Here is a 26,904-nt window from a genome sequence, read left to right as displayed (position 1 = left end):
CTACTTCACAGGGACTGTTGGTTGCTTGGGGACTCCCTGGCTTGGACCCTGTGCACTTCATCGCTGTCTTCCCCCTGCATCCCCGTCCTTGCTGAACTCAAGACAGCTCAAGGGGATTTTGCTCAACCTGTCCAAAATCATTCCCATTCAGGCGGAGAGCAAGGATGGAAACTCCCAGAGCTCGGGAGGGGCACGGCACCGGCACCGGCACCGGCACTGGGGGTGTAACGGACGCGGATAACGAAGACTGATTCATGGGAAAGTGCTTCCGAGGCCACTTATCTCCGTGCTGCCTGCTGACCAGGCCCCTAGCGGGCGCTGGGACCACAGGTGTCCAGAGCACACGTCTCGCTGCGTGTCCCTCGGTGACCGTGCAGGGACTCGCCGTGGTTTCCCGCGCTCTCTGTGCAGCAGAGGAGGGCTCAGAGCGGCAGGGTGCCCTTTGGACAAGGCCGGAGGCTCCGAGGCCATGGGACACTCACCCTTCGTGATGGTGGTCACCGTGGAATAGGCAGGCCCAAAAGTCGTTTCCATTCTCGTCTGAAACCAAGGCAGAAATAACGGCATCATGGGTCGACCTTGCGGGATTGGGGTTTGCTACTCAGCCCAGTTTGGGTACAATACTCGGGAAGAGTCCAACAGTTTTATCTGTGGACACTGCTGCCCTAATGGGCAAACTTTCACCCGTCTTTATTTTGTCCACACAAAAAGGAGGGCAGAAGAGGCCCGAAACACCCCGCACTCCCCATTTCCGGCCCCTGCTCCGCTTACCCCGTTAGTGTTGTCAGAAGTCGTGATGTTTGCTGCGCCACTGGAGAAGCGATTGTAGCGAGCGCTCTTGTTTGAGCTCATAATCTAGATCCGCATGTATTAGTCATGGGAGGTTTGCTCTGGAGGAAGGAGAAAAAGTTGGAGGCTGGGTCACTCATGCAGGGCGAGGCAGGGGTGTCAGAAGGTCCCCCCCGCTTCCCAGGCCATGCATCAGCTCTCTGACATGATCTGGCACGCACACACAGACGACTCGCTACGCCAAGTCAGGCCTGGATTGCCAAGAGTGATAATGAACTTGCGTCACTAACTTCCAGGGCCTTAAAGGAGTTGGATCCCCCCCTTCTCCCCTCGAGGAGGGGCGCTCAGCCCTTTCTTCAAATCAGGTCTCTGCAGGTCTCAGGTTGGTCACCCAAAACCCGAGACGCCCCAAATCATTAGCTTCTACTGAAAACGTAGGTTTAATGCTTTAGGAGCGGACAGACAGGTCGGACCGCAGCCGTCTGCCCTGGGGAGACAGCGCCCAGCGACACCACGCGAGTCGCACAGAGATACTCTCTGCAGGATCATTTACTTCATCTTCCCTTGCTGAGCCTCTTCCTCCCCATTCCAGTAACCCGCTTCCTGCCCCGCCTTCTCCCTCCTTCCCCACTGACACCCGCTTGCTGCTTTCTCCCAGGCCCACTTGCTACAGTCCCCCACGGCAGAGCCTTTGCTGCTTTCTCCCTCTCTCCCCTAGCCCCGCCTTCCTTCGAAGGCTATGGGACAGCTCAGCCTTAAATGGAGCCGAAGGATTAGCTGGGTCTCTGCAAAGGAACGGCACTCGGAGGAGCTGAAGGAGGAAGAGTGAGCAGCGGCCCCTTGCACGAATGCCTTGAGTATGAGAGAGAATAATTCTGTTTGCCGTCAGACCAACACTCTGTTCAAACAGCACCCCCCAGGAATGCAGCCACCTCTAGGGTGGAGAGTGGCAGTAAGTATATAGGATGAACAGTGCCCGGTCATGTGATCATGCCACCTCAGACAGGGCGGCATCTTGAGCGGGTACTTTCCCAGTGACGGGGGTGGGGACCGAACAGGAAATAAAAGATTCTCGCCATATGGAATCTTACTGAAGGGTGGGGAGCGCGTTAATTCTGGTTGCGGATGCTTCGCTGAATCCCCACCCAGGGTGACAGCTTTGAGGATCTAACAGTACTGTGGGGAAGAAAGGCCTGGTGCCCTGGGTGCAACAGGGATCTAGCCTGTGACGAGAAATCCCTGGAACTCTAAGCTGCAGGAACTCAGCAACCCGCCTAAAGCAACGTTTAGGGCGAGGAATGAGTATGTGTGACCAGTTTCTTTTGTGAATGTAGCTTAGGTTGCACGTTTACCTTGCTCGCTAATCGGCTTTGTTCCATTTGCTCCCCTTATAATCACTTAAAAACCAAGTTTATTAATTACAAAGGAAAATGTTGTTTATCCCGAACCCTTTGTGCAATTCGTACCTGGGGGAGGAGGGAGAACGGTGCAGATCCTCCTCCACTTTGAGGAGGGGAACAAACATCGCCAGCTTGCGCTGTGTAAATCTTTCTATGGCACAAGGCATCATTTTGGGTTTATGCTCCCCCCCACAGCTCCCGGGCCCCTGTGTGAATTCGGGAGGTGCAGGGAGCTCACCATGGGGGCCGGGAGCTGCCCCCTGCTCAGTGTTCGCAAATTTCACCATCTGCAGTGGTGCCGCTGTGTGTGGTGAGGGTTTCCCACAAGGAAACTGAACACAGACTGGAACCCTCCTAGTTCAGGGCAGAATAGACAGGGAGAAACAGCTGCTGAGGCAGCTCCTGCAGATCTGGTCAGTGCATGTAGTTCTGGTCCGGAGAGACTGGAACAGACAGATCCTGGCTCTGGCAGCTTCCGCTCAGGACTTCTGCTTCCAGGCCTGTAAATGCTGCATCTGCACTCCATCAATTTACGCTGCTTGGGGCAGGAGCTGTCTTTGGGCTGGGTTTCTACTAGGGATAGAAAATCCCCTCTCGTGTACCGGTTAAATGTTCTGTTCAACCAGTTCACTGATTAAATGGGGTGGGGGGAGGGGAAGGGGCTGCTTCAGCTTGGTTGGAGCAACCCCTGTCCGCAACAGGCCCAGCCCAGGTGTGCTGCGGCGGGGGGTTGCTCCAGCTGGGCCGGAGCCCCCCATCTGTGGTGCGCCAGGCCAGGCCCAAGGAATAGCAATATCCTTGGCTCTGCGGCATCCTCTGCAGCTGCTTAGAACAGCAATGGCCTTAGGTGCCCACTCTTACAGCCTCCCCCCCACAGCACCACAGAAAAGGCCCTAGAGTCTCAGTTTTGGAGACGCTCTCTGAGTTCTCCAACCCAGGACTTTACCGGTCAGCTCCCACGTGGGCAGGGAGAAGCCAGTCCAACTGCCGCAGGGAAAGGGACACTCCATTTTGCACCGGAAAGCCCTGGAAAGATAAATATTTCCTGTGGCCGGGTGCCATGGCTTGTGGCAAAGGCCTCGAGGTCGTACCTTCGAAAGGAGCAGCCCCAAAAGGACAGCGAGCCAGCCTGGCCAGATCCAGATCCACAGAGCTACTCTGCCCTGCGACTTATTTTTTAATGCAGCTTCCCTGTTTCTACCAAGAGACAATTTAGAAAAAGAGGAAGCAGTCAGACCGGCCTCGCATTAGAGCACACGACCAGCCGTAAGCACGAGACACGAGAAGTCATTCTTCCGCTCCACTCTGCGCTGATTAGGAGTCTTGTGTCCACTTCTGGGCAGCACATTTCAAGAGAGATGTGGAGAAACTGGAGAAGGTGCAGAGAAGAGCAACAAAAATAATTAAAGGTCTAGAAACCATGAGCTGTGAGGGAAGACTGAAGGAACTGGGCTTGTTTAGTTTGGAAAGGAGAAGACTGAGAGGGGACAGGATAGCAGCTTTCAAGTAGCTAAAAGGGTGTCAGAGGGAGGAGGGAGAAAAATTGTTCTCCTTGACCTGTGAGGACAGGACAAGAAGCAATGGGCTTCAACTGCAGCAAGGGAGGTTGAGGTTGGACATTAGGAAAAACTCCCTACCTGTCAGGGGGTTCAACACTGGAAAAAACTGCACTGAAATAAATTTTGGGAGGTTGTGGAATCTCCATCACTGGAGATATTTAAGAGCAGGTTAGACAGACATCTATCAGCGATGGTCTGGATGGTGCTTGGTCCTGCCGTGAGGGCAGGGGACTGGACTCAATGACTCTCGAGATCCCTTCCAGTTCTAGAGTTCTAGGATTCTGTGATTGTAAGCAGCAAGAGGGGTGAGCTGGATTCAGGTACTCACCCCGCAATTCTAGGTCCCAGAATTGCTGCAAGTAGGAACCCGCCTAAAACTCTGCCCTTCCCAAGGCAAGATGCCTCAACTCCACCCAAGAGGAGCAACTAAACAAGAAGGAAGCATTTTCCCTATGGCCAATTTAGCTTTTGGCTTCTCTTGCGCCAGCCTACAAGGCAGCGTGACTGGTGAAACTTCTCACTTCCAGGGGTGTCCCCGTTTTCAGTGGCAGAGTTCCCCGAGCGCTGCACAAACGTGCTGTATCCTCACCGGGACGGGTTATTTATGACAGAAATAGATGCAGGAAACCTATGTCTAGGAAGAGTCATTTACCTCAAGGAAGGGACTCCCCCAATATTTCTATCCTCCTACATGAGTACAGTTCTAGGTTCCTCTTTTCGGGTCAACATGACAACTCACGTGCTGTGTCTGGGCCACAATGATACATCCACTGGGGCATGGGGCAGGCCAGAAACCTACCAGACCCAGACTGCACTGGAGAAAGAACTATTTCTGCAACACCTCCTACTGCACAGTGCGTGGGATTTGCCACGGAATCTGCAGCCACCTCCCAACCTTCTGCGCTGACTGGCCCATACGTGTCTTTTTCTTCCTGCTCTCTCCCAGCTTCCCTGGAGTCATCTCTCATGCTGCTGCAATGGCTGCACTGGAGGCATCATACCGAGCAGGGCTGCTTGGTGGAGAACGCGGGCAATGCACAGCGCGCGCGTAATGGTGGTGTGGATGGTGTGGGCGTGCCTGTTGTCGTATCTTGCGTGAGCCCCAGAGGGTGTGGAATTTCTTTCACTAGTCGCAGGCGTTTCAATGGCACAAATCACAAAGGTTTGCTCCTGCCACGTCGGTCATAGCTGGGGACATGTTCTTTAGTCTAGCTGCACATCACCCAGGAAAGAGATTGCCGGGCAGAGGGAGGGCACCAGAGTGGAGTAATGGTCAATTGGTCCAACAGTCAAGCACACTGGGCCAGGAAAGGGGCGGCAGCACTTGGAGTGGAGGACCCAATGATGGAGAAGTAGTAACTACATGGTTCTCCTTCATATGCAAAACTCTTCCCTGAGTCCGTTCCTGGGGGATCAGTTAGTCCATGCAGAATCTGCTTTGATGGGTTGAACTCTTGCCACCTTGCCAGTAGAGATGTGAACAGTTAAGTGGAGAGCATCACCCTTACCCGGATGCTTACTGGTTACTCCAGTCTGGCCGGAGCAGTCGCTGTCCATGGTGGGCCCAGCCCAAGCAGCCCCGCCCATAGGAGTGGAGGTGTTGGCTCTCCAGTGGCTAACAGGCTAAACGTAACGATTTACTGGTAAACTGAGTCAACGGGATTTTACATCCCTACTTGCCGGGCTGCATTAAGAATGGGTGGGTTGTGTTTTGCTTCCAGGCCAAAAAACCTTGTCTGACGGACAGCGGAAAAGTTGCCGTCTGTGGAGAACTGGCTTCCCCCTGCTCAGTGGAGGAAGTGGGTTTTGCCCACGAAAGCTTGTGCTACTAGATGTATATTTTTGTTCGTCTCAAAGGTGCCACAACACTTCTCGTCCTATAGAAAGGTGGGTTACCAAGCAGGAGGGGGGTTCGGGAGCGCCGAATTCCTCCGAGAATATCACATCTTCTCTACTTCCTAAAGAACTGCAGACCCCGAAGTGGGGTGCGTTGAACAGAGTCCCGCGCCAGGGCTCAGCAGAGCTCTCCTCCGCCGTTAGGGACACAGGCAGCCCAAGAGCTGCAATCCGATTTGCAGAGCATAGGCCAGTGCTGTCTTAGCTTCACCGCGCTGCCAAAGGGACACATACTCTGCCTGGGAGGAGACTCTGCCTCTCCACCGCTGTCAGAGGAGTGTCCCTATGATCTAGCCAACCCCTGACTGGTGTGAACGTGGGCCAGGCCAGCCTTGTGGGCAAGGCACGAAGGAGACCAGATTCACGGGCTCTGCCTGGGGGGCTGCGGGACAGTCACCTCATCTGTCTGGGTCTCAGTTTCTCCATGTGGAAGGTGGGGCTAACAATACCTGCCTGACGGGGGCTGTGAAGCTGAATCATCCAGAGAATTCCCCAAGTGATTCCTGCAGCAACCCTCACTCCAGGCTGAGCTACTGCCAAGTCTTTCGGAGAGGCCGGGAAAGCAGGTTGATTCACTTCCACGTCTATGGGCAGTGGGGTCGTATCCTGGATCCTGTACCGACCCCTTTTGGGGAGCGCGAGGGCCTTTTTATAAAGTTAGATCCTAACAGCCCAGTCCTGCACCTCTCACTAGTAAGACAATGACCCAACCGCAGAGGCAAATACAACTCAGATGGGGCTACTATAAGGTGGGTGCATAACTGGCTGGCTAACCGTACTCAGAGAGTAGTTATTCATGGTTCTCAATCCTGCTGGAAAGGTATAACAAGTGGGGTTCTGCAGGGGTCTGTTCTGGGACCGGCTCTGTTCAATATCTTCAACAACGATTTAGATATTGGCATAGAAAGTACGCTGATTAAGTTTGCAGATGATACCAAGCTGGGAGGGGCTGCGACTGCTCTGGAGGATGGGGTCATAATTCAAAATGATCTGGACAAATTGGAGAAACGGTCTGAGGTAAACAGGATGAAGTTTAATAAAGACAAATGCCAAGTGCTCCACTTAGGAAGGAACAATCAGTTTCACACACACAGAATGGGAAGCGACTGTCTAGGAAGGAGTACGGCAGAAAGGGATCTAGGGGTCAGAGTGGACCACAAGCTAAATATGACTCAGCAGTGTGATGCAAAAAAAGCAAACATGATTCTGGGAGGCATTAACAGGTGTGTTGTGAGCAAGACACGAGAAGTCATTCTTCCGCTCCACTCTGTGCTGGTTAGGTCTCAGTTGGAGTCTTGTGTCCAGTTCCGAAACATTTCAGGAAAGATGTGGAGAAATGGGAGAGGGTCCAGAGAAGAACAACAAGAATGATGACAGGTCTAGAGAACATGACCTATAAAGGAAGGCTGAAAGAACTGGGCTTGTTTAGTTTGGGAAGTAGCAGGTTTGGGGAGGAAGGCTAGCTCAGTGGTTTGAGCATTAGCCTCCTAAACCTGGGGTTGTGAGTTCAATCCTTGCAGAGGGGATTTGGGGCAAAAATTTGTGAGGGATAGTACTTGGTCCTGCTGTGAAGGCAGGGGACTGGACTGGACTGGAGGCCCCTTCCAGTCCTATGAGATAGGCAATCTCCATTAATTCAAGACTGAGAGGGGACAGGATAACAGCTTTCAGGGAGCTAAAAGGGTGTCGGAGGGAGGAAAAATTGTTCTCCTTGACCTGTGAGGACAAGAAGCAATGGGCTTAAACTGCAGCAAGGGAGGTTTAGGTTGGACATGAGGAAAAACTTTCTAACTGTCAGGGTGGTCACTGGAATAAGTTGCCCAGGGAGGTTGTGGAATCCCCATCTCTGGAGATATTTAAGAGCAGGTCAGATAAATGTCTATCAGGGATGGTCTAGACAGTACTTGGTCCTGCCATGAGAGTAGGCAACTGGACTGGACTTGATGACCTCTCAAGGTCCCTTCCAGTCCTAGTATTCTATGATTCTAAGAAGGCAGGACTTGAAAACCAGAGCCTGACTACAAGAGATTACACTGAAAAAGCAGATGAGAATTAAGTTGTGCTGCAATTGGCACTAATGGCTCCCACAAGTCACCTTTAAAAATCTGAAGCCATTTTCAGTTACCAAGGACTCTCCAGAGAAATGCCCGACAGGCCTATTACCGACCACCCCAGCCCACTACCATAATTAAACAAACCCTAATGCTCAACTTGGTGCTTTACGGGAGAACTCAGAATGTGAACACAGCACGTTCAGACCTCGGGAGATGTATTAGCTGAGCCTCCCCCACGTTCAGACCTCGGGAGATGTATTGGCTGAGCCTCCCCATGCCGCAGAGAAGTAGGTAGGGAAGTATTCTTCTCATTTCACAGGTGGAGTAAAGCAAGGCACAGCGGGGAGATCCTGCAGCAGAACCATGGTTGTGGAGGCATCCATCCAAAGTTCAGCCCAGCCCCGGTGATTTGCCCACGTGCACAAGCAATACACAGCGGCCGACTCTGGAGGATGTCAATAGCTGCCCAGCTCAGAAGCTGTGATAAAAGACCCAGGAACCTACTGTACAAACAGACCCTGCCTTCCTCCTCTACACGTCCCATTTCCCCAGCTCCCGTAGTTCATACACCAGCTTCCCAAATACTCCACGGCAGCGCAATGTGGCAAAGCAGCAGCTGAACAGAAGCCCGTCCCCAGTTGAGCAAACCCACCGGTTGTTGTGAATTTAAACGCCATCTTTCCCTCGAATTGCGATGGGATGTAAATGCAGCCAAATGCCCAGTGGTACAGTTTAATACGTTACTGAAGAAATTCTTGTCCCTACCAAGGGAACTGCTGCCGAGGGGCAGAACACCCGCCTCCCCCTCAAACACGAAAAGCAGCACATTACATTCCCCTTCCTAAAACGCACCCCACTGCATGACCGTGTCTTCTTTCCCTCCTTTCCTAAATCGTTGCCCACTGCTGCTGCTGGCTGTTAGCAGCCTAATGGGGGCTGCGTTCCTCTGGCAGGGGCCAGCAATTCCATTGGAAGACTCTTCTGGCATTCCGGGAAACACGAGCCATGGTCATTACCCAAACAGATGTCGTGTCTCTTTTTTACACCCCTTTGAAATGGGATTGCTTGCTTTACCCGTGCTCTGGGTGCTAGGGACGTAAGCGACTAGTCGACTAGCTGATAAGCATAAGCTTCTATCAGAGGCAGCAAGGAGGGGAGCAGGAGCCGGTGCTGGGGGGGCTGGCTTAAAAGCTGGTTCCCCCCAGCACCATCTCCACGGGGAGCAGAGGTGTAGCAGGGGACCAGGTGTGAGCCAGGAATCAGCTGATTCCCAGCTTGTGCCTGGTCCCCGCACTGCGCTTCTGCCGGCTCTTAATACGTTTAAAAGACAGAGCCGCAGTGCGGTTAGGTCCCAGGGCCAGAAGCCAACCCCACTGTGGCTCCACAGTTTCGCCCGCTTATCGACTAATCAATTAGTTGATGGATATTGTGTCAACTAGTCAATTAGTTGATTAAATCGCAATTTAGCTTCCCTACTGGCTGCTACTGGTGTGCTTTAAAGACTCATCGGAAACATGCCTTCTACTGCCCCATTACTAGAAATGTCACTCCAGAGAACAATTTCAGGGCGTTTCCGTCGTCTGCTCACGTCACTAGCATCTCCCTGAACCCTGCTGCTTAAAACAAAACCAATCAGCTGCGAGGCAAATCAACTCTCACAACCGCTGAGAAACTTTCAACTCGCATCCAAGCACAAGAAACAGGCTGATTTTGTAGAGACGACTGACGGCATGGATTGGAACGGGCTGCAACAGGTAGTCATGCAGAGGTCTAGGAGCCCCAGGCACTTTGATACTTGAGACAGGCCCCCTGATTTCTGAAGATACAGTTTGTGACAATGGTGCTTTCCAAAGTCAAGCATGGCAATCTCGTAGCAGCTTTCAGCTAGAAAATGTACCAACCCCATAGTAACGAACCAGGCACAGGTTTCCTTTAAATAACACAGAGGATTTTACAAGGAGCAGCATTTTTTAAGAGTAGCTGAGATCTCCTTAGTATTGGCGACCTATTTTGGAAATACAGAGTCCCCTGGTCCCTGCACAGGAAAGGGTTAACGACACAATCCGACCTTACTGTATCGCATTTCCTTACAGGTGACGAGTCACATCCACTTCACAGACTTGACTTTCAGCTCCACCCAGCTTCCTCCCTACGCTTCGCACAGGGTTACAACAGCACCTTCACGTCCCTCACTTGTCAGTTAGGATTAAAAAACAACAGCTGAAGAAACTCTGTGGCCACGCACAGGTTGCGCCTCACACGGGGAAAATGCTTTACCTTGCGTGGAAGCCACCCAGGCCTGTCTGAGCTGGAAGCGAGACGCAAGGCTTGGCAAGCAGCTCCCAGGACAAAGTGCTTCAGTTCCGGCCAGACTTTTACTCTTTCAAAATGTCTCTTCCACTATCTACGTGCCTGTCTGTGTGTATTGCTGGCTCTTCGTGATGTAAACAGAAAGGCATGCAGAGAAGTGGGTGATATGTAAATTCAGCTGGAAAATCCCACAGCTCAGCCAATCCCATCTCCCCATTTCGGCTTTGTCCGGTTGTTCTGAGTCCAAAGAGATTGAAACGACTGAGGAAAACCCTCCCACACAGATTTACTCTGACCGGACAGACCTCCCAGGAGAGGTCAGTACATTCAGAGCTCGCTCCAGCAGCATTTTAGAACCGGGACAAAGTTGGTCAGAACTCCCCAAACTAGTTGGACCGTGAAGTTGTTTAATCAAGGGCAACTCGCTGTTTGCAGACCTGCCCCCGGGGTGGTTGTGATCAGAGAGAGCCGGTTACTGAGCAGGGAGCCTGTCAGAAGAGCTAACCGCGGCATAGATCAGGGGAAGGCCTGGTGGAGTCAGTGGACTTACAGGCCTGAGGAACCTGCTCCAAGGAGAGAAGAGGTGGGTTGTGAGATTTCAGGTTTGCCCCTGCTGCAGCCAGTGATCTCCAAGGGGAAACAGAGGCGGCCCTTCCTCCAGAGCTTTCAAATCAATCTCCTGTTTGGCTACATCTATACTAGCCAGTCTTGCGCAAGACTGGCTAGTGTAGACGTTGCCACTATGTATATAGCCACGCATCTATCCAAGCCACACCAGCACAGCCTAACCACATCAGCCATCACATGAGGGATGCGTACCACTGACATGCTCCAATGGGGTCTATCCAGCAAGTGCCAGCAATGCCCCTCTGCCAGGGATATCGACCACACCGGACAGTCCCTGCGCCAAAGGATACCTGGGCACCAATCAGACACCAGACATGGGCACACACACAAACCGGGAGGGGAACTTTTTACCCTGCCCGGGTGCTCACTCCAGCACAGATTTCAAAGCAGCCATCCTGCTGCAAAGGAGTTTCACTAACCAATTCCAGAGCGGGTCTGCAGAACTGGAGTTCACCTGCCGATTTGACACCTTACCCTGGGCTTCAAGAAAAACATGGACTGGCTGGTGCATTATAAAGCCAATTTCTCTGGCCTTTAACATCTGCATTTCCACATGAAAAGCTATGTATGGGATGCATCCAGCTCACTTAATTAGCCTCGTTAGCACAGGCCCTGTGATTGACAGGTACTTCTTCTGCTGTTATATATCACTCTTGGTTTCTGTTACTTCCACTCTCATTCATCTGAGGAAGGGGGCTTTGCCCACTTCTATATATTTTGGTTGGTCTCTACAGTGCCGCAGGCCGACTCGTTGTTTTTGAAGTCACAGACTCGAGATTCTCCTGTTTATGGGAGCTAGGCGAACACAAGGGTCTGTTGACTCAGCCAAAGCTCAACACAGGCTGCATTACAGGACAGGGAGCAGTTTGCAACAACCAAAATGGACCCAAGTTCTGGCAGTGACATTTGGACTCACACACTTTTTCAGGCTCTTTTTAAAATTGGGTGGTGGGATTTTCAGAGGTGTCTGCCCTGGCCTACCTCGGCTCCCATTGAAATCAATGGGAACATTGCCCTTGATTTCTGTGGAAGCTGAGCTAGGTCAATGCGGGTCCTTTTGAAAATTCCTCCCCCGAATCTTCTACTGCCCCATGAGCCCAGGAGGGGTCTGCGCCAGTCCGGGAAACATGGCAGGCCTGGACTCCAGGCCCATGGTGAACAAAGTAACAGCTGCCCGTGGGGCAAGCAACGTAAAAGAACAAAAAGCAAAAAGGATGTTTAAATGCTGCTTGTTTTCATAATCAAAGATGCAGAAACAAACTGGGAAGGATTTTCTCTCCAACGCCCTTTGGATGAGGCGTGTGTGTTTGACCGGAGCCATAAGCAGCCTGAAAAACTAACATCACCACAGTGAAAGATGTATAGTGTAAAGGCAGAAGGGACACTTAAAGATGAAACATAATTAAAAAGGGCTTAACCCTGAGGGCGTCTGGGCACCCACCGCACACCCTAAAGCCAACTGGAAGCTGCAGGACACTCAGCATCACTCAGAATCAGTCCCAAGTAAACTTATTTACCTCCTAAGCACTTCCTCTACAATTCCCCTTCAGCTGGTTATATGACACAGCCTATGGCAGAGCATGTCCTGGCCGTGGCAAGTTGCACAATCAAGAACAACAAACTGCTGAACAATCTCCCAAACCTCTTGGCCCCGGGGTTTCAGCCGGCAGCACGAATGCAGCTTTAATGGTTGTCCAGCTAGGCTAGGGAGGGGTTATCAAAGGCAGCACTGCTAACTAACACCGCATCTCTTTGGAGTCCTTGCAAGAGCCGACCCTTTGTGCACTGGTCTGGCACGGCACCAGGGAGGAATATTTCACAAGAGTGAAACTTACCTTTTCCTAGCCACGCCTGACTGGGGCATTTCATTGGCAGCTGGGCCACAGTGCTGCCAGAAAGCAAATGCAGCACTTTCCAGACTGTTATACTGAGTTTATTGTGGCATTTCTCAGTCTGATTCTGGGGAACACAGCAATGAGCATACGAGCAAAGGCACTGGGATTATTGCCCTCTGACACCGACTTTCCTGTGTATCCTTGGGCAAGTCACCTCATCTCCCCGGGCCTCAGTTCCTCATCTGTAAAACACTTTCTCCCCTTCTCCCATCTTATCCATTTAGGTTCTAAACTCTCTGGGGCTGGGCCCCGTTCTTAGTATGCATATGAGCAGCACCTACCAAAACGAAGCCCCATTTTCAGTCGGGGACGCTAGCCCTGGCGGGAATACAGCTGCAGATTTCCTTAAGCAGGAACAGCTGAATGCGTTCCGAAGAGCTGACTGCACAGTGCATTCACCTCCGTGCTTCTCCAGTGAGGAGCACAATTAGATACAGTTCAACAAACGTAACGAGATGGAGACACTGGGAAGGGATTGGTAAAGGAAGGGTTAATGCCTCTCTGTCCAGATCTTTGCCTTCCCTGTAGGGACTGAAGCAAAATGCAGGACAATGTAGCACTTTAAAGACTAACAAGATGGTTTATTAGATGATGAGCTTTCGTGGGCCAGACCCACTTCCTCAGATCAAATAGTGGAAGAAAGTAGTCACAACCATATATACCAAAGGATACTGTTATTGAACCAAGCCACGAGTAGAATGAGGCAGGGCTACAATGGAGCAAACTCCGTTTCTGAGACGGGGACTAAAATAGTGTCTGGAATCAGGCTCTGGCAACCTGGGGCTCTTTAAACCCCGCTCGGTGAGCGCTGACCGCCAGCATCCTCTCGCCTCTTTTCTCAGCACTGCAAAGGTGAGAGACGTTCCTCCTCCCCCAATGGCCCCGACGGTCACAGAGAGCCAGGGTCTGCTCCAAAACCCTGCAGAATTCCTGCTGGGGCGGGGAGAACAGGCGAAGTCCCAGGCAGCCACAGAGAGGACCCTGTATCACAAAGAGGGGACCCTGTACCACAAAGAGATTCTTTAGCAAGTCACTGAGTGCGGCTGCAGTCTCCTAATAAGGGAAGGTGGGTATCCAGGGTTCTGCTCCTGCAAGCCCCGGCACACTCCAAGAGCTGCACCAACGAGAAACCGCTGGGAACAAAACTCCCCGCTCTTGCCGACGGGTGAAGGAACCGTTGGTCGCCACTTGCTTAGGGTGGATGGTAACACCAATTCACATGGCAATGGAGGAGCTTGGAGCGGAACTGATTTTTCAACGTTCAAGCCTGCCCCAACGGCGACTCCTACACTCAGCAAGGTGCAGCTGCACCTGAAACAGGGGTGGGGACCTCAGGCCTGGGGGCTCCAGCCTACCCACCACCTCACTGCAGGGCCGGAGCACACAAAATCCACTAGCCTGGGCCCCCCTAGCCTCTGGTGTGCGAGGGGAATGGGGGGAGGGTCACATCAGTGAGGGGGGGTTTCTTTCTCACGTGTGTGCAGCCCCCGACTGATTTTTCCGTGGGTCAGCGGCCCCAGGCCCAAAAAAGGTTCCTGCCCTGGCCTAAAACATTCCTGAGCAGTTCATCTTCCGCTGCCTGGGAGAGTGACAAAGGGGAGAGCAAGACGTATGCAGAAGAGGGTTTTGTGCATAGGACTTAACTGCAACTTGTGACAACCACAGACGAGGGCAGGTATTACGTCAGGTAGACCCGGTGCTGGAAGCAATGCCTCGTGCCCCAAACTCCCTCAATTCCCTGCAGAATCCCACCTGAAACCACGGTCATTTCTCAGCTCTCTCTGCTAGAAGCGGCATCAGGAACACAGTCCACATGTCAACAAAGCAAGCGCAACCCAGCCTGCTACATTGTCTAACCTTTCCCAGAGAGCCTGGGATCAAAATCTTCAGGCGGGCGAGTGGAAAGCTAGGGGAAATCCACATTTTAACACCCAACCCAGTGGACATGTTTTCATAGGTATCAACATCCTGCCCCACCTGCTGAAGTGAACATCAACCCTTCGACAGAGGCCAATGACTCGCTGTTCCAGACTCTGCGGCTTAGTGATATAGTTACCAGTTAACTGCCCCTTGCCAGTGAACTGCAGTGGCAACCAGCCGTGCTGGAGCAGTCCGGGCTGCCGAGGGCCAACAGTACTCAACAGTGGTGGCTGGTGGTGGAGCCCAATATCAGGCCCTGATTTAAGGGTTAACTGGTTAAGCGCTAGCATTCAACTGGTTAACCGTTTTAATATCCCTACTAGTCACTCTTGTTACCATGTACATACCTCGGCAAGCCTGTTGCAAACTAGGGATGTAAAAGGTTAACTGGCTACCTGGTAAACATTAGCTTTACCCGCATGCTTACCCAGTAACCAGTTAACCAGGGGGCTGGGGAGAGCAGCCCACCCACCCATGGAACGGCGATGCCCCAGCCCGCCAGAGCAGCCCCCTGCCCGTGGCGGACTGGCTGGACTCCAGCTGCACAATTAACCGGTTAAGTGATTACCTTATATCGTTTAACCGGGTAACTTTTTCAATGGATACGGACATCCCCATTGCAAACAGATTCAGTGTCTCGCCCCTTGCTCGCTGTAGTAAACTGGAGACTCTCCACTGACTTCAGTGGACTTTGATCAGGCCCTAGATACGCATTTTTTTTACCTTATTCAGAAAATTGCACTGCTCACCCTGGCAGACCCCTCTATACGAGAACTCTTTAAAACCCCCAGCCAGCGAAACAAGCCTATAAACATAAATGCATATAAATCGCTGTTTGCATCTATCCCTGGAAACAAATCAATTCCTAGCCTACGTGGGCAGCCATACACGGAGAGAGCGGCAGTGAACACACACTTCCGTTCCTCTACCTCCCCTGATGCGAGGGAGAGTCTGTGCCTGGGGGCAGAAATACCCCTATGGACCAGGAAAATTCAAGAGTGTCTCCCAGCATTCTTCTGCTGAGGGGAATTGCAGAATGAAGTAAGGATCCTGCAGGGACACTGCTCCATGGGCATGGAGACTGTGCGCCTCCCTCACCAGGACCCGGCAACACAGATCAGTCCTCAGGGCTTGCCCTGGAGCCCCCTTGTGAGGCTTAATTTTCAGGAGGAAACTCTATGGAGCCAGAGGAGAGGGAAGGAAGAGGGGGAAGGAGGGCAATGCACAGTCCCTCTGCCCACTCCTCCCTGACCTACTCTCTTCCCTCAGACAGAGGGACACCCAGAGGAGCAGGTATGGATGATGCCATGGGGATGGCTGGCCTGCTTGCCCCCATTCTGCACAGTGAGTATAACAAGGGTACATAGAATCACAGAATCTTAGAACTGGAAGGGACCGCGAGAGGCCAAGCCAGTCCCCGGCCCTCATGGCAGGACCAAGCACCATCTAGATCATCCCTGACAGGCATCTGTCTAACCTGCACTGAAATATCTCCAGTGATGGAGATTCCACAACCTCCCTAGGCAATTTATTCCAGTGTCTCACCACCTGACAGGAAGGTTTTCCTAATGTCCAGCCTAAACTTGTCTTGCTGCAGTTTAAGCCCATTGCTTCTTGTCTTATCCTCAGAGGCCAAGGAGAATAATTTTTCTCTCTCCTCCTTGTGACACCCTTTTAGGTACTTGAAAGCTGCAGTCATGTCCCCTCTCAGTCTTCTCCTTTCCAAACTAAACAAACCCAATTCTTCAGTCTTCCCTCGTAGCTCATGTTCTCTAGACCTTTCATCAGTCTTGTTGCTCTTCTCTGGACCCTCTCCAGTTGCTCCACATCATTCCTGAAATGAGGTGCCCAGAACTGGACACAATACTGCAACTGAGGCCTAATTAGCGCAGAATAGAGCGGAAGAATCACTTCTCGTGTCTTGCTCACAACACTCTTGTTAATGCCTCTGTCATGTTACTGGATTTTTAGGGGATCAGACAGGTGCACCCGTGGGGGAGTGTTTGCCCCAAAAGTTGGTACAAAGGGGGCCATGTGCGGTGTTGAACGAGAGCTTATGTTCTACTGACTCTGTACATGCTATTCATGTACTTGTATGGTATCTGTGTGTGGAGTTATAACTATGTGCTCTGTGTTGATGCTGGAAGGTTCTCTGTCTGAGGCAGAGCAATGGGCAAGGAATGTTCAGCCAGTGGCTATGCTAATTAGCAAGGCTCCAGAGACAATAGATCTCGAAGTGCCACAGACACACCTGAGGAATGTCTGGAGACCTGGAAGCCAGCCAGGATAATGGTTGCTGACTTGGGACACAAGGATAGGTCAATGGACTATGTGACCTGCTGTGACCAGCTCTGGCCAGGAGAGGTGTATAAGTGCTATGTGGCACCCTCCAGCTGGTCTTCAGTTTAGCTCCTGATCCCAGATGCAGCCTTGCAGGGAACAACGAGCCGGAAAGAACCGTGGACCCATCCTGACATAGGATGTACACCAGAGACTTTTAAGATAGTAGTTTATAACATCTCTGCTAAGAGCCTGTATCGAGAGCTGGCTGATTCGATGCATGTAATGTATTTTCTTTAACAACCTTGCTCTCATGCTTTTCTTTCTTTTAGTAATAAACCTTTAGATTGTAGATTCTAATGGATTGGCCCAGCGTGCTCTTGTGGGTTAGATCCAGAGTGTAAATTGACCTGGGATCTGTGGCTGGTTTCTTGGGACCAGAAGAACCCGTTTGGGGTAGGTGAGATTGGGTTCTATAACCCCTCACCTGTGTGTTAACCCGGGGCTGATTGGGGCACAGAGGGGTTTTGCTCATGAGGCTTCTGGCTGGCCAGATTGGCAGCTGAAGCGTTCGGTGTGACTGGTTTGTGGCCTATTTGGGAAGGTCTCCAGTCTGGGGCTGTAAGGAGAAGCCCCGAGTTTAGAGCAATTTGCCCTAAGCGGATGCCCTCAGCTGTGCCCAGACCCGTCACAGCCTCCCTGAATTATGTTTGCTTTTTTTGCAACAGTGTCACAGTCTGGGCATCACCCTCTTACACAGCCCTTCCATCCCAGCTCTTGCAGCAAATGTAACAGATTGATACTCCAGCTCCACACGGAGATTGCTCACCTGGCAGCCATTCTATGCTGAAACACAACAGGTACTTACCACCAATGCTAATTGGGTTAGGGCAGAGGTGAATTGAAACTGCACAGGTAGAAAACTGAAATTACCTGAGCAGAAAGGAATGATTTGGTACCATTTTCAAAGTTCAGATGATACATTAATACCAAACAGGAGTTCTTTGCAGCATAGTTAATCGCCACAGGGCAAACAGAGTAACCTGCTCCTGACTGGTGAGATGTGCATCAAAAGCAGTTGAGGTGTACACTCATTTTTCCTTTCATGTCTCTGAGAATACAGCAGCCAGGTTCCTTATCAGTGGTTTACAATGGGAGCCCAGCACGTAGGCAAGCTAAACTGAAAGACAGCCCACACGACCCAGCTCCACAGAACAAAAGAGATCAGCGGGTTGAAATCTGGTCAAGTAGGCGAAAGTGGCTCTGGTCACACGGACAGCAGCTAGCAGTGGGCAGAAAAATGAAGCTGAACAGAAGAGGATATCTGAGATGAAAGATTCAAAGAGCAATTTTCTGTTCTGTGCCAAGGGGGAAGAGCTGTATCCAAAATATCTTTGGGGAAACTGCAACTGCAAAGTAATAACCCTCTTACTTCTCAATGTACACGGAGAGGCAAATAAAGGGAAAGCTATGGCCATGTACCTTGAGGAAATGTGGTTATTAAGGATCATCAAGAGAGAGAGAGGGCAATCAGGAGCGCGTGACCCTGACAGGCCTAGCAACACCACTAGCCAACTGAGATTTGAAATGTACCATATGATAAAGCATATAATAGGAATGTGTATGTTTATCTCGGTGGTGGGGACTGGAGCAGCTCCCTGTCTGCTGCTGGCAGGGAGCTGCTCCAGCCCCGTAGGGGGCCCATCGCAGACAAGGGCTCCTCTGGCCGGGCTGAAACAACCCCCCTCCCCTTCCGTTGGTTAACCGGCTAATTGGGATTTTACATCCCTAGTACATAAAATAGCACACAGCAGAGAAAGGTATTGTGGATGAGGAGAGCAAGAGGCAGCCTAGATTTATTGACGCCTGTGTCCAATAAGGAGGCAGAAGATCTGGCTCTATTATGCACTGGACAATCACCCCCCCCCCAACCCCCAGTTTGGATTTAGCAAAAGACAAGGAAGCAGCAATCAGGAGAGACATCCCATAGAGCTGTAGGCATAGTTTTATTCAGTGGCCAACCGCAGGTCTTAGCACCTCCACACAGTTGTCAAACAGATGTTGCAATAATGTGTCACCCTTGCCATTCCCAGGCCAATCTAACCAACAGGAGCGCAGCCACTCACATGAACGCCCATGTACAGAGGCCAACAGCCTCTTAACTCCTGAAGTGAGGAAGCAAACCAACCTCCCCCGTTGCAGGGGAGATAGACAGCGCCCTCGTGCAGCACTGAGAACAGATCACACCTGTGCCCCTGTCACACAACCAACCACAGCCTTCCCCCTACCCCACCCCACCTCCATTCTTCTCCTCCTGCAGCCGCACCACACCTGCTCCCCGATCTCCCCTCACAGCCCCCCTCAATCATCTGAGCTGCAGCCCCCCATAGTCACTCCCCTCCATTCCCCGACTCTCATCCAAGGACCCCCAACAATCCCCACAGGGCCAGCTTCCCCCTCCCCAATCCCCATGGGGCCAGCCCCTCCATCCCCACAGGGCCAGTCCTCCACACAATCCCCATAGGGCCAGCCCCCCCGAAACCCTTAAGGTCAGCCCCTCCCCGGGCCAGCCCCCCAATTCCCCCAGGACCAGCCCCCCCCCCCGCTCCCCCCCCCCCAGCCCCCCCGATCCCCCCGGGCCAGCCCCCCACCCCTTAGGGCCAACCGCCCCGATTCCCCCAGGGCCAGCCCCCCCCATCCAGCCCCACCCATGCCCCCCCCGCCCCCCACAGGGCCAGCCCCCCCCCCCCCCAGTCCCAGCCCCCCCGCCCCACAGGGCCAGCCCCCCCGACCTCCCCCACAGGGCCAGGCCCCGCCCCCTTCTCCCCAGTCCCGGGGTCCCCATTCACCTGCTGGCGGCGGCGGCCCGACCGCGACAGGCCGGTCCCGGCCCATAGTGCCCCCCTCCACGTTCCCTCCGCCTCCTCCAGCTGCCCCGGCGCCTGCTGCCAGGCCGGAAGCGCAAGTCCCAGGGCTCCTTGGAATGTGTAGTCCCTCCTTGTCAATCCCCCCGCCCCTCGCCATTCGGCTGCGCAGCGCACCCCACGGCGCATGGACTACAAATCCCAGCAGCCCCAGGCCACCGTGCCCTGATTGGAGCTCACCGGCTCGCTCGAGGCTACAAGCCAGCTCGCCATTGGTCGGCGCCGTCCGTCCCTTCACACCCACCGCCCAATCGCGCGTCTAAACACGCGTCGCGCCTAGGATTGGCGCGAGGGGGCAGCAGCGCCCAATTACAGGCGGAGGAGGCGGGGCTGCGGCCGGCAGATTGTGCGCAACTGGCTGCGCGCCGGGAGAGCCTGGCCAATGGCGGCGCGGCGGGGGCTATAAAGGGCGCGGCGGGGGGCTCGCGCTCCCTTTCCCGCGCGCAGAGAGCTGAGGTGAGGGCTGAGGCGCCGTGAGGAGAAGGGGCCCGGCGAGGCCCGGTCCAGGCGTGCGGCCCAATGACCGCCCCCGTCGTTGGGGCTGGGCTGGGCCGGGGGTCAGACGCGCCGCAGCCTGGTGCGGACCGGCCGGGGGGCTCTAACTCGGTTCCTAAGGGGGGGGGTATTCGCACGTGGCAGCCGGGCCCCACTGCATGGGGGGCGGCCCATGTGGGGGCTAATTCCCGGCTGCTTTCGTTGACAGGAATTTATAAGAAATAAATCCAGCCCCCCCCCCCCCCCCCGTCTGGGGGCCTGTCGGGTCTCGTTCCGAAGAGCGCTGCCAAGTTTTAGGACTCCATAAGGCGGGGGGTGGGGGGGGGGCTACTGCAAGACCGTAGCGAGAGGTCGAGAGCCGCACTTTTCTATGGGGAGCGGGCGGGTCTGGGGTGCAGGCGGGGGGCTGAAGGGGTTCGGGGGTGTGGGGGGGGGTCTGAGGGAGTTTGGGCGAAGGCGGGGGGGGGTCTGAGGGAGTTTGGGCGAAGGCGGGGGGGGTCTGAGGGAGTTTGGGCGAAGGCGGGGGGGGGGTCTGAGGGAGTTTGGGCGAAGGCGGGGGGGGGGTCTGAGGGAGTTTGGGCGAAGGCGGGGGGGGTCGTCTGAGGGAGTTTGGGCGAAGGCGGGGGGGGTCTGAGGGAGTTTGGGCGAAGGCGGGGGGGGTCTGAGGGAGTTTGGGCGAAGGCGGGGGGGGTCTGAGGGAGTTTGGGCGAAGGCGGGGGGGGTCGTCTGAGGGAGTTTGGGCGAAGGCGGGGGGGGGCAGCCAGCTGCTCTGAGCTCTGGGGCTGCTCCCTGCTTGTGGGTCCAATGGGGTGCTCCGGGGGCCCGATTGAAAGACTTGCTAGGCTGGATACAGCCCCGGGGTCGTATCTGGTTTGCCCCTCCCATAGGGGCTCTGTGGCTGAAAAAGCTTGGGAAATCCGGATCCAGCTCAGGGCTACTCAACTTTGGAATCCTCGGGGGCCACAATGATACAGCACGTGCAGAGGGCCGCAACTTAAGTGTGGTTGCATATACATGCAAATAGCTTCTTTCACACTGATGGGCATGAATACAAAGATTAAGGCAGGACTACATAACATGCAAGCCCCATTTAAGTCAGCTGATATTAATAAAATGCAATATTTACCCTATTTCCAGCCATGTGACAGCACTTTTAATCAGCAATTGATCCTGTCATGAGTGTGGGGGGACTGGATGACATCTTGATGACATCTTGAGGTCCCTTCCAGTTCTATGATTCTCTGGGATTTTAAAGCACCTATTTTTTCTGGATATAAACTTAACCTTGAATCTGTTAGTGTTGGAAATATATTTAGTTAGAGATAGGACAAGCTACTGTATTAATCATTGCAGTATGTATGCTGTCCTGCCAAGAGTAGCCTGTGATGAACTTTCAATTTCTGACACCTCGTATGAGTATTGCCTAAGCAGTACTTGATTACGCTTTATGGCTGAGGCTACACCATTGTGCTGATAATTATTATTTATTGTTTGAAGTGTATTAACAGTGTTGTCTTTTTTTAGGTTGTTTGTTGCTCTGTTCAGTGCCATTTGAGGTGAGTCTGGACCGGTGATTCTTGGTAAAATGAGGCCCTGAGCTCAGCATGTTTCAGTTGGGCCAGCAAACCTCAAAAGGAGCCAATGATGAGCTACTTTCATTTCTGACACCTCGTCTGAAAACTGTAGCTGCAGTATTTGATGATGCTCTCTTGCTGAGGCTCAGACTAGTTTTAAATCTTGTTGGGGCAATGATTGGAAAAGAGAAGCCTAAATTATGGGTTGGGGTTGTTGGTTTGCTATGTGTGTCTTTGTATTTACTGGTCGGAATTTAATGCTGTTTTCTGTCTGTAGGAATGAAATGGATTGAAGACGCTCACTTGCATTGTTGGCATCAAAAGGACTGTAAATCTCACTAATTCAAATTGGATTCACTTAAAGGTGCTTGCAATTAAGGATGGCAGGTATATTGTATATTTGAGATGTGACTATTAAAAAAGTGAAACCATTCACTGTTCTTTTAATGTGTTGGGCTTTTGCTTCACATACCATGCCAGCGATAAGTGGCAGAAGGCTTTTGGTGCTGCTCGGAACGTTCTTGGGTGCCAGTGTGTAAAATGCCATGATGTTCAGTACTGTTTCAAGGGCCAAAGGGCTTTGTTTACATATACAAATATAGCATATACGTTAAATAAAATGGGAACTTGAGGGGAACTGTGATATATATTGCTGTTGTTGGTTACAAGCCTGTGGTCTGGTACAAGAGCAGGAGAAGAACATGCTATTAAAGTGGCCTGGAGGAAAAAATAATTGTATCCGGAAGACTAATCTGCAAGCATTGTTCTTATCTTAATGGGGTGCGTTTCTTCTGTTGGACTTCCGTGCTAGCCTGTTCGCTATAGTGCATTGAGAAATTTCACATCAAAATTCCACTGTTGAAAAGACCAAACAGTTATTTAAACCCAGTCAGTTTGACAGTCCCCAGTGTTTGAAACTTTGCACTCGAGAGTAGGGTGAGCATTGAAAGACACAAGTGGATAGGCTGGCTGGAACAGATACATGGTGTTGATGTTTCTAGCCCCCAGAGAGGAGGTGCCAGGAGCACCAGGGTATTGTGGGAAAAGCCCCAAAGGTGCTGACTGGCTCTCACTGGCCACATTTGGGTCTGGCACTGTGGCTTAAAGCTTAATCTTTGTATTCATGCCTATCAGTGTGAAAGGAGATATTTGCATATATGTATTAGCAGGGCTCAACAAACTGCTGACTCTACTCATCACGGGCAAGTAGATATCAGCCGGTCTCTCCATGTGCCCCATTCACTGGCACTGCACACATGTGCAGTGCCGGTCTGGCGCATATGCGGTGCGGGGTTGGCGAGTAGCTCTTGCCAGCGTTTGTCAAGCCCTGTATATGCAACCACACTTGTTGCGGCCCTCAGCTAAGAGTATCATTGTGGCCTCCAGGGCTTCCAAAATTGAGTAGCCCTGCTCTAGAGCACCACAGCTGAAGAGTAGTGCAATCAAAAAATCAATAGTACAAAATACAAATGAGATTTGTCACTTAGGTGGGGGCAGAGCTTTTCAACTTTATTCGCAGTAGGGGCCTCCATCCAGTCTGCATTATAGGGACAGGCAGAGGGTTAGTGTCTGCCATCTGTCACCTCACATTGAGAATGTGTATCAAATGCATGTTTGCCTATTGCTCTAGATGAGGCTATGCTAATGGTTTGTTTGCAGTAGGTGCATCTGAACCTGTGCTGAAAGCAGCTGAAGAGTTAAGTGTAGCTGAGATGAGAACGAATTGGTGAGGTAACTTAACAGCTGATGGTGTTGGTTTTTCTACTCAGCTAAGTGCTCTTTTTTAAGAAATCAAGATACCATTGCAAAGAGGTTCACTTAAAAAAATTTATTTAAGAGGAAAAGAACAAATGCTGTAAAACAAGAAATAGCAATTGATTAGTGCACATAACACTGAGTTGTTAGGGTTGTTTACAATTGAATGTACTAAGTAAATTCTTCGTCGCTTGGTGGCAGTAAAAGCCCATGTAAAAATAGATGCCAAGAACTTGTACAAGTCCCAGGAGGTGCTGCAATAGAGAAGTTAGTTTTGAGAAATAGACTCTTGAAGTCAAACAGCAGGTGGTTTTGAATCTGGTGCAGTGGAGCATTTTGTCAAATCTAGGATTCTCACCAGAAAACATCAGTTAATTTGATAGAGGTGGTTGTTTGACTAGCAAAAATGAACTAAGTAGTGTTTGCTTCAAAATGGGATTTAATGGGGTAGGAAGGCAGGAGAGCCCACTCTAGTGGCATTGAAATTTTTTGCTGATTTATGGAAACGGGGGTTCTTTTCAGGTTAGCAAGGCTCATGCTTTGTTAAAATGGCAGCACTGTGCCAGAACTTTAAGTACGCTAGTGAGTTTTCCTGAGGGGTTTACAATTAGCCATCACTTTTTGGCATCTTCAGTGAATGAGGGTTTGCAATGGCTGCCTAGATGCTTCTCAGTATTGAGAAAATTCAGGTGCTGTGAACCACTGAAAAGCTGAATCTAACAGTTTCCAGTTATATTATAGTTGAATTCACTTAGGTACCTAAGGAAAGGCCCATGTTTTTTCACTAGTGGTGGGTTCAGTCAATTTCCAGTTAAGCGTTTCACACTACTACTAGACCTAAGGGCTACATCTAGACTGGCATGATTTTCCGCAAATGCTTTTAAAGGAAAAGTTTTCTGTTAAAAGCATTTGCGGAAAAGAGCGTCTAGATTGGTCCGTGCCAATCTAGACATGCTTTTGCGCAAAAAAGCACTGATCGCCATTTTCGCGATAGGGGCTTTTTTGTGCAAAACAAATCTGAGCTGTCTACACTGGCCCTTTTGCGCAAGAGGACTTTTGCCCGAACAGGAGCAGCATAGTATTTCCGCAAGAAGCACTGATTTCTTTCATGAGATCATCAGTGTTCTTGCGGAAATTCAAGCGGCCAGTGTAGACAGTTGGCAAGTTTTTCCGCAAAAGCGATTGCTTTTGCAGAAAAACTTGCCAGTCTAGACACAGCCAAAGGAGAGTAGAAGGCGCAGATCAGGAGTAGGAAGTTACCCAGAGGCAAATTTTGACCAGAGCTAGGTTATCACTGTACTGTCAGTTTGGGCAGTAAGTGATCTAATGTCCCCACGTTTTTCTACTAGGTCTACTCCTAGCCCTAGACAACTGCCTGAGAGTTCAGCAAACACATGGAACAGGTTGAATCTCTCTAGTCTGGCACTCTTGGGACTGGACTGGTGCCAAACCAGAGAAGCTCTTGAACCATGGGAGGTCAGTATTGTCTAGCAGCATTACCAACACTTCCACTCTTCATTGGTCTCTTAGAAGATATTTGGGGTAAATTAGAGCAGCCAGGACTGATGCCAGAAAATAAACCTTATGGGACTTTTGGAAACTTGGCCACACCTATTTTTAAGTGGACTTGTGGCTAACTAAAGTCTTGCCAGACCAGAGGACTAGAGAGGTTCAACCTGTAGTGACTTGGAATATTGGTACAGTCAGTAGCAGAAGTCAGTAATAGTGCCACTTATTCCCATTAATATTCAGTCAAGGTGGTTAAGTGCAGTCTAAGGGAATGAGGCTGGTTGGCTAGCTAAGAAAAAACTATTCAGCAGCTAGGTGTAGGGATGTCAATGTGTTGATGACTACCTGATTAACCAATCAGTCTGGGCTTCTCTGTTAATCTTCTATAAGATGCAGCAAGGGTTAGGAGCTGGCTTTAAGGTGGCTTTCCATGAGCACTGGACCCTCCCTTCCCCCTGGCTGCTTCTGATACATGTGAGGAGCCAGCTTTTAAGATGACTTTCTGCATATGCTGGCTCTGCAGACCTACCTACCTGCCTCCCCCTTGCTGCCTAACATGCAGTGAAGGAGGGAGGGGCAGAGGAGGCTGCTGCAAAGCAGCCTCTGTTCTTGGTGAGCCTGGGCTCACTGTGGACAGAAGCTGCTTTGCTGTAGTAGCCCCTGTTCTGGAGTGTGTCCAAGCTCCCTGTGGACAGAGGCTGCTCTGGCATCCCACAGAGCAGCCCCTGTCCATGGGATAGCTGAGTAGAAGCTGGTTTTTAAATAGTCTCCCCTCACAATCAGCTCCTACCTGCCAGCCTGTGCTTGCTGCCTCTGTATCAGAGGCAGCAGAGTGAGGTGGCACAGGTTCCCTAGGAGTAGCTGCTGGCCCTGCCCCAGGGACTATCAAATAATCCTGTAACTGCTAAAATTTGATGCGGTTACATGACTTCAGTTACACAATACCTAACATCCCCCTAGCTAGGTGGGCAGAAGGAGCTACTTAACAGCAAAAGGAGCACATTGTCCAGACTCATCTGTGTAATCTTCAATTCCCCCTCTGGCCTTGCTACTTCTTACAAGCTTGCAAAGAGTGAAAACAAATTGAATTGAAAGTTTTTTAAAGTAAAAGTAGATAGTTCTGTGGTCTGTAACATGTTGCTTATTGTAAACTCCATGGCTACCTTTATAAAGGTAGCCTTTTGTGAAGAAGCACTCTATGGTCTGAGTTTACTCACAATGGTTTCCCTAGAGAACAAGCAACTGCTGATCATCCAAGGGACATTAAATCCTCTTTGCACTGATTAAACAAATACCAATTAAAATATGCAAATGGTCAGCATCTTTTCTAAAAGCTGCTCTGCTTTTGGAGTGTGGCTTGTGATCTATCAACCTCAACTATCCCCATGGGGGGGGGGGGGGGGGGACAGGAATCAGACAAGCTTGCTGAATCCACTGCAGGAGATGCATTTCACTCTTCCTGCAGGAGGGCACACTAGCTTCACAGATGACAGCTCAGAAGCAGTGTTCAGATGATGCAGTTCACTGCATGCAAACTCTGGAGGCTGTCTATACTGCAGGCTTCTTGTGCAAGAACTGTTTTGTGCAAAAGGTCTTGTGCAAGAGCGTGTCCACACTGCCATGTACTTTTGTGCAAGAGCATCCATGGCAGTGTGGACGCTCTCTTGCACAAGAAAGCTCTGGTGGCGTTTTAGCCATAGGGGTTTCTTGCACAAGAAACCCCTGTTACCCATCCACACTAACTTTTTGCGCAAGAGCTCTTGCACAAGAGGGCTTCTGTCTTGTGGGGAGAGGAATAACACTTGTGCAAGAAGCCCTCTGTTCTGATGCTTTACTGTAAATTTACTTGTGCAAGAATGCACATGCAGAGTAGATGTAGCCTGGCAGAGCAGCACCCTGTGTGCTTTCCAGTCACCT

General features: G+C 51.5%; 1 protein-coding gene, 1 long non-coding RNA gene and 2 other non-coding genes across 7 annotated transcripts in view; 3 read left to right on the top strand and 1 right to left on the bottom strand.

Moving 5' to 3' along the window:
• The window catches only part of TRAF7 (TNF receptor associated factor 7), a 42,812-nt gene extending 23,075 nt beyond the window's left edge, over positions 1 to 19,737 (bottom strand). The window contains exons 1-3 of one of the 2 annotated variants that reach the window (XM_075899854.2): positions 19,580 to 19,737; positions 772 to 890; positions 483 to 540 (exon numbers count right to left, since the gene is read on the bottom strand). In XM_075899854.2, the coding sequence (XP_075755969.2) occupies positions 483 to 540; positions 772 to 852 (139 nt within the window). In that variant the 5' untranslated portion in view covers positions 853 to 890; positions 19,580 to 19,737. Of the gene's footprint in view, positions 1 to 482; positions 541 to 771; positions 891 to 9,975; positions 10,125 to 19,579 lie in introns of those variants that run through there. The other variant, XM_075899855.2, reaches the window with a different exon arrangement.
• A 240-nt stretch (positions 19,738 to 19,977) lies between these two features.
• LOC112546843 (uncharacterized) lies at positions 19,978 to 22,154 on the top strand. 3 transcript variants are annotated; one of them, XR_012896215.2, is made up of 3 exons: positions 19,978 to 20,110; positions 21,674 to 21,705; positions 22,001 to 22,154. It is a non-coding gene; the product is annotated as an uncharacterized LOC112546843 (long non-coding RNA). The 3 variants fall into 3 exon arrangements; XR_012896216.2 differs by having other exon boundaries at positions 20,094 to 20,231; XR_016346907.1 differs by lacking the exon at positions 19,978 to 20,110 and having other exon boundaries at positions 20,780 to 21,705.
• On the top strand, positions 21,527 to 21,609 carry LOC112546854 (small nucleolar RNA SNORD60). The gene has a single exon (XR_003090568.1). It is a non-coding gene; the product is annotated as a small nucleolar RNA SNORD60 (small nucleolar RNA).
• On the top strand, positions 21,786 to 21,870 carry LOC112546853 (small nucleolar RNA SNORD60). Its single transcript, XR_003090566.3, has one exon. It is a non-coding gene; the product is annotated as a small nucleolar RNA SNORD60 (small nucleolar RNA).
• Positions 22,155 to 26,904: the final 4,750 nt, after the last annotated feature.

Source organism: Pelodiscus sinensis, chromosome 15, assembly GCF_052426305.1.
Source record: "Pelodiscus sinensis isolate ZL-2025 chromosome 15, ASM5242630v1, whole genome shotgun sequence".
Classification (NCBI taxonomy): domain Eukaryota; kingdom Metazoa; phylum Chordata; order Testudines; family Trionychidae; genus Pelodiscus; species Pelodiscus sinensis.
This window is presented reverse-complemented; position numbering and strand designations above follow the sequence as displayed.